This window comes from Acyrthosiphon pisum, chromosome A3 (genome assembly GCF_005508785.2).
Source record: "Acyrthosiphon pisum isolate AL4f chromosome A3, pea_aphid_22Mar2018_4r6ur, whole genome shotgun sequence".
NCBI lineage: Eukaryota > Metazoa > Arthropoda > Insecta > Hemiptera > Aphididae > Acyrthosiphon > Acyrthosiphon pisum.
Window position 1 is genome coordinate 26,276,795 of NC_042496.1, and position 12,639 is coordinate 26,289,433.

A 12,639-nucleotide genomic window follows, 5' to 3' on the forward strand; every position below is an offset into this window, starting at 1 on the left:
TTTTCTTTTGTTTTTCACGGCGCTTTTGAAAACTATTGGAAAAAATTTACTTTTGACCCCCCAAGGTACCAACTAGATTCACTTTCCTATCAGAAAAGGTACTGTTGAAGAAAAATCCAAGCACTTTTACTGTCCTAAAATGGTGATGACAGACACAAAAAAAAAATTAAAAAAAAAAAAAAACACACATCATTGTAAAATCAATACATTCATCGTTCCACTCAGAATCTAAAATGTACAAATGATTAAATTGATACCATATTTAATGTATAAACAATAATGGAAACGTCCCAATACAATAATACCCATCCTGGCACCACATACTCAAAATGTTTAATTTGAACATTTCCATCAATTTTTAATTTAAATCATACATTTATGTTCAATTATAAACAGTGAGTTGCATTTTTCAAACCGAACAAGCAACACGTATACTTCACTTTCGCAGTTCGCGAAATAGTGCTTATAATTATAATAATAGTTATTATAATTTTTTTTGTTAATGTTTACAATGCAACCCACGGCCTGTCGGACTGGTGGTAAGTTTTTATAAACAAATATATTTTAAGTGGGTCACACTCAAACTGGCCGAATTGCACAATGTATGAAAATATGGACGTCAGTACAAGTCTGTCGCAAAATATAATATTGATTAAACAATGAGAAATTACAACTTCAGATTTCTGAAATGAACGCTGGGAGCTCTAAAGAAATGTTAAGCTCATCTAAAAAAATAATTTAAGTGACAAAAGAAGTAGTGAGAACTAGTCTTAAAACCCCCTCCAATAACAGTATGTGCTGTAAATGATTTAAAAAAATAAATGATTATTTTAAAACTCGAAGAAGCCGAAGGACATGAGCAACAAATTAAAACTTTGGCTAATGGTGAAATTAAGATACTAACAGGCGACGAACCTATCTATTATTTTATTATCTATACCACCGATATACATGATACCGGTTTATGTTTATCGCGACCGCCGCGCGCTGATCAATTCCCTCACAAAATGTAAAACCCCTAACTAAAAATAGAAAAGTAAATAAAATAAAAACACTGTCTACTGATAATTATCTCGTCAATAGAATTATTATGCCTATGGTGTTAACGAAAACAAAATAGGTAGGTAGGTACCTATAATAATATGTGATAATAATGATATAAAACGCCGTCTATACAAAATATACGAATGCCAAGGTCATCAATTATCAACGAAAACGTTCGTCGTTCACAACTAATTGATAAATACTATAAATATAGTCAAATATTGACAAAATAATATGTAAAATTCACGTAAATATTTAAATTATGTCGAGCTAGAAATTCATAAGCATTTTTCTTCTTAAATCTAAGATTTGAAAAAGTAATTCAAAATTTCTCATAAGTTTGTCTATTTAACATTTTTCTTATTTTGTTGCAATTAAAAAACGAATAACCATGAAGATACATAAAAAATTCACTGAATGTCGTATTAAAACCATTTTTCCGGAAATTTTAAATGAAATCAAATGTTCCCAATTTTTAAAGAAAAAACGAGAATAAAACCGGATTTTCATCCGAAAGTCTTTTTTGTTTGAAATATTTTGATCCCTAATTGTTACTACCTAACATAGTACAACCCGTCCGCGGTTTTAATTTTTCTCATGTGACCGTACAAAGTGTCCTACAACCGTTACCTAATATTAGTTTAAAATTTGAAATTCTTTATGTCTGAAAAGGGCCCCTAAATATGATATTGGGATCTTTTTGGGGTTGCGGTGCACCCCCAGTACCCCCGCTAATTGCGGCACTGAACACTACAGTCTACAATAATTATAATTGCATTACACTCGTTTAATTTTATTATTTAATTTTAAACTCTGGATAAGTAGATATAGAGCACGCGTCATTTAATTTAGATTTATTAACTTTTAACTTTTAACTTTTTGTTATTGGTGTATATTAACTTAACTTAACTGAGTTAAAAACAAATCATTAACTTGATCAGCCTTATTAGCCCATTATGCCAAACCCTGTCAGTCTTGATGTGGAACATCAAGGAACACATACGAACAGTATTTTTTCTTTTCAAAAGAGAAGGAAATGGCAAAGAATAATCTATATTATTGATTTTATCATATCTGCATAAAAGTTATATCTGACTATATGCGCGACTGTTTACTACTGAAATTACATTGTACAATGTACATAATATAAATCTGAACTTTTTAAATTATAATTAAAATGCAATTAAAGTTTTAAGTCTTGATTTTATTTCAGACCAAGTTGTTTATGATTTATAAATGATAATGGCGGAAAAAATTCACACAATCTTGGCAGGAAAAGAATGATCGCCTGCAGTCACCACACTATAACTCAATGTCTTTTCGCACCGTCGCTGTGCTTTTGTCTTGATGTACGAACGTAAAAACCTTTATTTTGATCATTATACTAGCATCTGTCAATTCACTATGTGAAACAACGAAAAATGTCGTGTCATTTATTTCCCATGACAAATATATCCGTTTATAAAAATAAAAATAAAATTACATAAATTCGGCAATAGTAAGACGAAGCTTTGTAAATTAAATCTTTACCTCCACAATTTTGATTTTAATCCAATTGAAAAAAAAATTGATAACTTTATAAACAATCCCGTTTATTAAATTTAAATTGAAAAGTTGTTGGTATTGTTAGAAGAAATACATGGAAATAATAAAAGATGAATAAATATCATAGCATTTGATGGCCTTCATTTTGTTATTTAAATAAGTTGTTAAAAATGATATAAAATATTTTTAGTTGTTATGTTTGTTAAAATTTTAATTTTAATTTGTTATTTTTTTTTAATAAACTGGTATGTATAAATATATATTTCTTGGCATGCAAGCAATTTTGAACACCTCGATTAAAAATGTTGGCACTTGACCTGCAAAGTTTTGCCTGCACTTCTGGACTACATCATATATATATATATATATATATATGATATAATGTTTCGTAATAATTAATAAGTGATAACTATTATAGTTTATAACAGATGAATTAATTTTGTTAATTTTTTTTATTTTATGAGGATCTTATACAGGTCCAATTTGAAAATAAACCATATAATATTGATTATTATATGAATATTATATATTATGCGGAATACGTCTTGGTGATTTTTGTATTATAAATAATATTGGTGAACGGATAAAGCCTATATTTATATTTGATCACCTATAATTTACAATATCCCTTTTTGAGGAGATAGGACAAAGGCCGTATTTTTTTAATGTAATTCTAATAAATTATAGGTATTAATTATTGTTCATGTGCATGGTTGCTACATTATTATGAACTAGACGCATGTTTTCCGGCAACAGAATTTTAAATAATACTACTAATCCCTCATTATATATCACACAGATATATTTTGAAAATACACTCCCTCTCCTTATGATACCTCTGAAAGTTAAAAATTTGTTGTTGTATTTTTTGCTTTATTTTTGTTTTATTTAATCAAGGTCACCCAGGTAGTTTGACTTTGGTATTTAAAAATCAAGCTTGGATCATCTGTGTAATTTTTTAAAAATGTATTTTGTTCAATAATCGCCAATGGTGGTTCTGGAGGTATTGTGAATGGAAAAGTTGAAAAAGCACCTTCCTTTCCGTTATTGTTTACGAACTCATTGCAGGGCGGTTACGGTTTGCATAATCCTCTGTAATAGGACTGTTATGATGCCCAACTGAAGCCATTCTCTCAGATCAATATAATATAGTTATATGTACCTAATTCAAAATATTACACAATTCATAGAATATCTTAATACTTTGAAACAAAATGTATTATTGAATATAACTTTATAGTTATTTATATACTTTATAGTAGTTTATTTCACGCATTATCATTAAAACTACAAGCCATAGGTAGCTTATAGAAATATAGTTTATAACTTTCTATGACCAATCCAGATTTGATATTCTCTTATAATATAATTTATACTGTACTATTTAAAATTATAATCATGGAACCGCGTCAACTGCAGTAGAACCCACAGCTAGCGCGTAGGTATATTCAAAAATTTAACGTAACCAAAGCCTTATAGTAGTTATACCTACTCAACCACAGTGCATAAATAAAAACATCTTGCCCTAGGCTACACTATGTATTGACAAAAACGGACTTACTGCTAGCAAAATAATAATACAAGACATAATATTATTATTATGCGTCAGCGCAGCAGTATAGCAATCGCGCCACTCCATCATTGTTGAATTTGTTAGTTGTTACGTGCGATACCGATATCGGCTTGTCAAACGTTGCCGACGCCCCATCGTCGTTGTTTTTTAAAGCGTCCAAATAAATACGATATTAATTCCACATCGTCTGTTTCCGGGAAAAAAAAAAAACGATAACAGCAGTCGTTTTAAACGTCGAACGCGCAGTGTGCGTTCAATAAATATTATACGCATTACCTATATATATATATATATATATATATATATATATATTTATATATATACAGCACACACGCATGTAATAATTCGTCGGAAGTGCAATCCATCTAAATCCACGATACGCCTGAACTAAAATGAAATAATATCGTACTCGACGCTATATACCAAGAGTAGGTACTTATAAATAAGAAACTATATTATATTATAATAATATTATATACTCGAACCTATAACGCATAGCTGTTGATTGATTATCGTATCAACCGCACGTCGAAATATTAACAGGTGGTCGATGACGTCAGAATAATAATATAATATATTATATTCGTCTCCCGCGTATTCTCATATATTATTATAATATGGATTAGGCGGAAGCCAGTTCTACAGGATTCTATAATGTCTGTACTCAGTGGTAATGCCGAAGAAGACGCCTGGTTAAGACTTTAAGAGCCCACTGTCAGGTATAACCATTGCGATTCATGACAACTCACTGCACTGTTTGGTATTGATATACTGGCATCCGTTGTAGCGGTATGCTTATATTATACGCACGTGACATAATATAATTGATACGCAGTATAATATGTTAATTAATTATTGTTAAGTCAGTAGCCCGGCTTGTGGCCCAGTTTATGATGCCGTGTGAATATTTTAATGCAGTTTTTTTAAATGTAATATATTTATGACATATTTTAATGTACCATGGTAATTGGTAAAAACGAAAAGGCCATTGGTAGCTTAATAGTATAATATTACATATTAAAAAACAATTCTAAAATATTCGCACTTAAAGTAGGGTTACTGAGTAGGTATCAAATTAATTAAAAAACTGCATAATATATACACAACACAGAGCCGTGTTACGGGATGGGGCAAAGGGGGCAATTGCCCCCGGCTGCTGTAGTTTTGTAAAAGTAAGGGGCGCCTTTATTTGCGCATAATATGCTACCCGTGACCCCGTAAACCATTTTTGCCCCGGGGCGCTGAATTGCTTGACAGTTGACACGGCTCTGATACAATAGCTCGAACCCCAAATAGGTGGTTAAAATTGTTTCCACTAGAAGGAACTTCGCACATAATGCATTATACAGACATTAGGTATATTACTATAGTTAGGTACTTGAGTACATGACAAAATATATATATGTATGATCACAAATTGTTTGATCGCACACCACCCCGCTCGAATATTTCTTCACTTCGCCTATACCATACTTCTCCACTAGCTATTGGTTGTCATTACGTACATTCATACATAACATATGGAAAAATCGACCAATCAAAAGTGGATAACTAATAACCTATAGGTAAGATATAGGCCTGAGGAGAGGCGCTGACTGAAAAAGTTATAGGTTTTAATGTTTTATAATAATATGATGATATCTATATTTATTTGGTCATGATATTATGTTATACAGGAAGTGTCATACTGCGGCTGTCTGTGTCGGTATTTGTTTTCCTAATCAATACTTTTGAAAAATGAGTTTGGAAAAATATTTGTTATCGCATAATTGAAGGGGTACAACGGTTGTGTATTTATCTCAAAGGAATTTGTATTTATTATATTTTAATGTTCAAAAGCAAAATAATTTAGATACTCTGTCATATTATATTAGTTATAAATTGTCATTTGAATATGAAGAACGAAACATAAAATAAAAGTGCTTACTAGTTAGTTTGATGTTTTCTTTAAACTTATTAACTAATTTTCTTCTACGTAAACTTAAAATTAACTTATAATTATTTTAAATATCCTCAATTAGATTAATTTTGAATTTTCATATAATCCAAAGAAATATTTTTGTTAATTAGGTACCATTTATATAATTATAAGTTCGTAGAATGTTGAAAATATTATTAGAAAAAGAAAAGATGATTACGAAAAATTTCTTTTTTTCTTTGTACTAATTTATTTTTTTTTTTTAAACTTTTTATCATACTACAAGTCTACAAACTAATAATATAGGGAAGACATATATAGACATTAATAACCATGATAGTCTACGTTATACTTATAACACATTTTAAAACGATTTTTATGGATTGTAGTCGATTCAATTTATTAACAATAAATAATATACAAATATTAATATAATGTAATCATGTATTATGAATCATAATATATTAAATTGGTATTTCATATAGTTATACATTTTTACTAATTGTTTTTTATTTACAGTTTATTTTTATTGGCAGTGGCTTTTCAACTTTTGTTGTTATACGCAATATTTTAGGCAGCCTTCTTTGGGGAGCACCTTGAAATTATAAAAATTACCAACCTGATAACTCCAGATTATCACAAGCCTATATAATTAGTTTCGTAAATGAGTAAATTAGTAGGAAGGTCTAACTTATTAATTGATTTATGGCTCATTATAATTAATGATGATACCGGCCGAAATTAGACATTATAGCATATGCATAAGAACAATATGTTATCGTTTATATTCAGCACTTCAGTAAGACATTAAATTCTCATTAAATTCAATAATAAAATTAGGCAATAGAGATATTATAATAAATTGATTAGAAGTTCCGGCCAGCATATGCTATATAACTCATCCATGCAAGCAAGCAGTAATACCCACTGCAGAATTTCAAATGTGCAAATTCAGTCGGGCGGTAACATTACGCCACTTTGTAACTTATTAAATTCTTTACGCCATTATAATGTTTCTCCTCTTCACATATTATAGAAAATATCAGAATCAATATTATCACTGTGTTGTATAAGTTATAACAAACAATAATCACATTGTATTGGTAATATCATGTTTGATTATAATATATTAATACTAAATAGTAAATATTAATCGCACTTATAATAATGTTTACATAATAGTTAAATGGAAGTATAAGTTACGTTTTTCATTTATTTTATCTCATATCCTGTTCTGTATCACTGGTTAATACGCCAAGCAGTCAACATGATTACAGTGGCGTAATTACGGCGGTGAGAGGGGGTTTGGGTGTCGTATTCCCCCATGGCTTTTTTTTTTTAAACTGGCGAATCATATTTAAGTTTTTACTTATTTAACTATAAATATTATAATTTATAGTTATTTGGTACTATAATATATTTTATAAAAATAATACAAAAAACTCAACTCCCTAATTCAAGCTGTACATAACCAAGATAATATTACTTTGTAATAAACACTAGGAATAGCCTATTCCGAATAGGTTATCACTATATTGCATAAATATATTTTTTTTTTTTTTTTTAATTTTACAAATGCACATACACAATCTATACATTTTGCACAATAAGCGTATAAGATAAGAGTTTAAAAAAACATGGATTGTTTGAAGAAGAAGCCACCCATTAGTGACACTTACTTACTTGACGTTATATTTAGGGTAATTAAGGAATATTTAATTTAAATGGTCACGACACCATTTCCTTTTAAGTCTACGTTGTGGATTTCCAGGGAGTGAGAAGGTATGTAGCTCTTTTATTAGTGAGTTAGGGTGATTTTCAAGTTTGTCGATAACATTTGTAAATAGTTTCACTTCAGTTACAACAGGTAGAATACCTAGATCTTGGTGGAGAGTTAAATTAGAGACGTAGAAAGGAGCGTTAGTGATTTTTCTAAGGGTAATGTTCTGAAAGACTTGAATTTTGTTTGTATTTGATATTTTGGCCGATCCCTAGAGTTGTAACCCGTATGTCCGTATTGGCTTTAGGAGAGTTTTATATACAAGTAGTTTTGTTTTTAAGCTAGTAAATTTATTTTTTGTTTTTAGCGATCTAGATCGAGCGTTAAGGATCAATCTTTTAGCTCGCATAAATATATTGAAATAATAAAATACGCCATAACAATGCAGTTTAGCTCTTCAGCAAATTTTTTAAAGTTTTTAAAAAGTATTTTAAAAGGTATTTTTTAAAAAGTATTTCACCGAGTTATAACCGAGTTCTTATAAGAACGATAACAATAATCAGGGTTTATCGGTCGAACTAGTTTCAAAGTTATAACTTTTTGAAGTTTTTTTTGAGTATTTTACGCCTACGTAGAATATTCTACGAATCTACATAACTTTATTAAAAGTATGTTATTATATAATTTTTTTTTTAATGCAATTGTATTTTATGTATGTATCTACTTATATTATACAGATTACAATTATTAATGTACTGAGGTATTTATGATATTAACCAAAATTTTTTTTTTTCGGTGGGAGCGTAAATGTTTCACCCCCCCCCCTCCCACATACACAAACAAACAAATATGACCAAATTACTCAAAATGTGCTCCTTTTCAAGATTATTTTATCATCCAATTTAAGTATACCCTTATTTCATCCATGCGGTGATCGGTGCGGGAACACCAACAGCACATATTTTACGATAATAATTATATTGTCGTTCATGGTTATGAAATCGAGTCGTTCAAGCGGTCAAACAATCATAAACCTAACTGTGCAATAATGCATTTTAGTCTATATACATGGGCATATAGTAATTTCAATTAAAAAAAAAATATATTTTATTGATGTTTATACCTACACAGTGAATAAAATAATATTATAATTGTCAATTATATTTTAATATATTTTTTCCTACTACATCGCCCGGTCACCGAAAATAATAACGCATCGTGTAACACGACTGCACCAGTCATAAGTTATTATGATTTATGACCAAAGTAATTTAATATTTACATAACATATTATTATTTATTGTATATCACAACTGATATTTCAGATTTTTACGATGGCATATTTTCATATATTATTATTTACCTGTGTATTTTGGGATTAGGTAAGTAGGTACCAACTATAACACAGTAATTACAAATAGGCAATGACAATAATAAATATTGGGTTCGATGCAATATATTATGTATATATGTATTAAGAACGCGCGAAACGACGATAGTTTGTTGCAAAAATAATAATATTATAATATAACAGTTGATGGAAACGAGGCTATATATTTTTATTTCAGGTACACGGAGACCCGACGACGAATCGTTGCGATTAATAATTTTGAGCTCATGGAGGGCCTCGGATAACCACGGATAATTGAATAATTTAATTATACGATTGCGTGTGTGTCTGTACGACACTTTATATATTATATTCCGAGCGATGACAATAAAACGCACTCCGTTATTGTGCGCGCGGTACAGATTAAAAGGGTTCTACACGTGGGGCACCGGTGGACAAAAAAATATTGGATTTGTTACCCGTCCCTCGCACCCGTGTTCGGATTTCTATTTTCGGTGGATGAAAAAAAAAAAAAAAAAAATAATTCGTCATAACGTCAATGTTGGCTTTGTGTTTAACTGTTTTTGGTTTTTTTGTGCGATTTGTTCCACTCCGACGATCCAACAGAAAACGCATTACTTGTCCGCGTGTGCGAACGCCGACGGCGGCGAGACGTCATATTAATTCGCAGTCAATAATATGATAATATACGTAATGGAAATATTAAATAGCTATAAGTATAGTAATAAATGATAAGCATTATTTTGTAATAAAACGCGTCTTCTTTTTGATACAATTTCACGTTATTTTGTAATATATATAATTAATATTATTACGTAATTACGAAAGTACAAAACAATAACAATATAATGTTAAGATTTATGAGACGCACGTCGTATACATACAGCAAAAAATAATCATTGAAATCACGTAAAAACGGGTCCCCGACAAGAAACGCTACAATAACAGCTAGTTAAAACGCAACGGAGATGTTCAATTATATTTTATCAATTTTTATTAAATATAAATAACAATTAAAAGGAATAATTATATATATGTTCAAATAGTAATACATAATAGTATAATAATCGTTCGTATAATCTTTGTTCGCGTTCCGGAGAAGGTGTACTCGCGAATAGAGCTTATAATATTATATATAAAATAATAATTACACCATAATATAACACGTACGTTACATAGACATAATTTATGTACACTGAAAATAATAATAATCAACACGAATTTCTTATAAACAAAAAATAATTTGGACAAAATTAAAAAAAAAAATTGGAAATGTCACGATGGAATGTTTTGTTCGTCGTATAGCCGCAATACTGTTTAAGTACAATCATAATATAGTATATAATACATAGAGATAATAATTATTCAAATGACAATATATAGTTTACATAAAAAAGAACGCGTTATGTACAAGTCGCTGGATTTGTTTGAGCGCGACAACGTTTCGTTTTGTTCGAACAAAGGTATACATGTTAATAATAATCGTAAAAACAAAACGACCATCGACGGAGCGTGGAAGTTTTGTAATGGGAAAAATTTTGATCAAAACGAAAAAAAAATAATATAAAACAAAATAATAATAATAATAATATAGGAAGTAATTCTATTATAATTTTTTCGTTGAAGTCTTTAATGCCTCATGTGACTGTCCTCAGTGGCCAACGTCGCGTTAAAGTTTTCAAACTGCCACATTTGTTTGGGCAACATCAAGTCACATTCTTCCATGAGCAGCTTGTCTTTGGAGCTATTGATGGTCAGACACTTTCTACTGCTACCATGCCGTAGCTGTTTAGTCTATAAAAATGCGCAAAAAAATGCATTATTTTTGTTTTATTTTATTTGTATATTTATTTTATTATTGAACATATTTTGTAATTATTGAGAAATTTCAAAATATAAAATAAAATCGATAAAAAGTTGATATATTAAATATTTATACATTTCAAATTATGTTCTATTTTAACCTCAAATAGGAGAAATTCAGTATCGAAAAATTAATTTGATGTTGTTACTCATCTCTAACTTAAATATTTAGATAAGTTTATCGTGAACCTTAGCGAATAATAGCGATGAATAAGAAATGTATCCAAACCGTTTTATTGAAAACTATTATCATTTAAAACTTTGTTATTCAAACACTGTCAAACATGTACTGGTTTTCTAAAATAACTTTGTATTTCATTTTTTTGTATGCATAAAAAATCAAACCCTTTATTCTTCAAATACCTTTTTTTTCAACAAAGATAAAAATAAATTATGTTTGTATGGACAAAAACGAATATTGATACGAATACAACGAAGTAGTATACACTATACATACACACCCCAAACGGTTGTCTATAACACTACTGGTAAAAATAATACTATAGCTGTTTGATCAATTGTCAGCCTTTATTATTATTATTATTTTTTTTTACAAATATTTGTTTATTCACCTACTTTCAACCTACTACCTCCTACTGACGTTTCATTTTTTTATGCAATCAAATAGTTATTAATATGTTAAGGGACCAAATACCTATACACACATTTCATTGAATTTTTGTTTTCATCAAGAAAATAAGGGAATATATTAACGATTTTCAGTCCGTAACACATAATATGACGTATGAAAAATAGCAAAAGAAACAATTTATTTCTTATATAAATATAACACACACCCGATTACATATAAAACGAAAATATATAAAAAAAAACCCACTGCATATTATGTTGTACGTTTTACATGGAAAATTGTTTCATCAATACTCACTTTATGGTCGTAGTTCCAATACTGGTTGCCCTTAGATCCGTGGCATGGATATAAGATTACGTCGTTACCAGCGTAGTCCAAGCACGACTCGTCTCTCCTGATTTCTCCGATCTTACTGAGCATCCAGTACTAAAGTAATTTAGCATAAAACATGCAATTAGTATAATTAGTCAAGTTGCGAGTTGGGGGTGGAGGGAACATTATTTAAATGAACAGGTCGGCCGAGTACGGTAAAACCAACAACCAGGGAAGAATGTTTGTCGGACAAATAAAATGACATATACTTACGTATATATTATATAAACAATAAACATACACATACACACACGTCGATACTATATAATTAAATATTTATATAATATTTTCGAGTGTGTATATTAGTATAAAGTTTAATATAGAGTATACCAGAGAAGGAAGATGATAGTATTATATGAGGAACGTGCATGCGTTTGTGTATTAGTCAAATATTATAGTAGCTTTTAAAGTGTTTGTATTTTAAGTAGAACATTAAATTTGTAAGAACCCCGTGACTTTATTGCAACAATGTGGAATCGCATGCGTGCGCGCTCGTGCAGTGCAGTTTGTCCAACGTAATGCATTCAAAAAGCCACCGTTTCTAGTACCTAATGAGAATTATGACACTGATGTGAGCACAGACATTTTGTACTCATTATTATCATTGCATCATTTTGAGACGCGCGGTGGTTGTTACGTCACCACGAAAAAAATATTATTT

The 12,639-nt window shown here is 29.8% G+C and overlaps 1 protein-coding gene across 3 annotated transcripts in view; it reads right to left on the reverse strand.

Moving 5' to 3' along the window:
• Positions 1–10,120: 10,120 nt before the first annotated feature.
• The window catches only part of LOC100166413 (putative polypeptide N-acetylgalactosaminyltransferase 9), a 121,156-nt gene continuing 118,637 nt past the window's right edge, over positions 10,121–12,639 (reverse strand). For all 3 annotated transcript variants that reach the window (XM_008185519.1, XM_008185520.1, XM_008185518.1), the window contains exons 11-12: positions 11,904–12,032; positions 10,121–10,945 (exon numbers count right to left, since the gene is read on the reverse strand). In XM_008185519.1, coding sequence (XP_008183741.1) covers positions 10,781–10,945; positions 11,904–12,032 — 294 coding nt within the window. In that variant the 3' untranslated portion in view covers positions 10,121–10,780. The remainder of the gene's footprint in view (positions 10,946–11,903; positions 12,033–12,639) is intronic.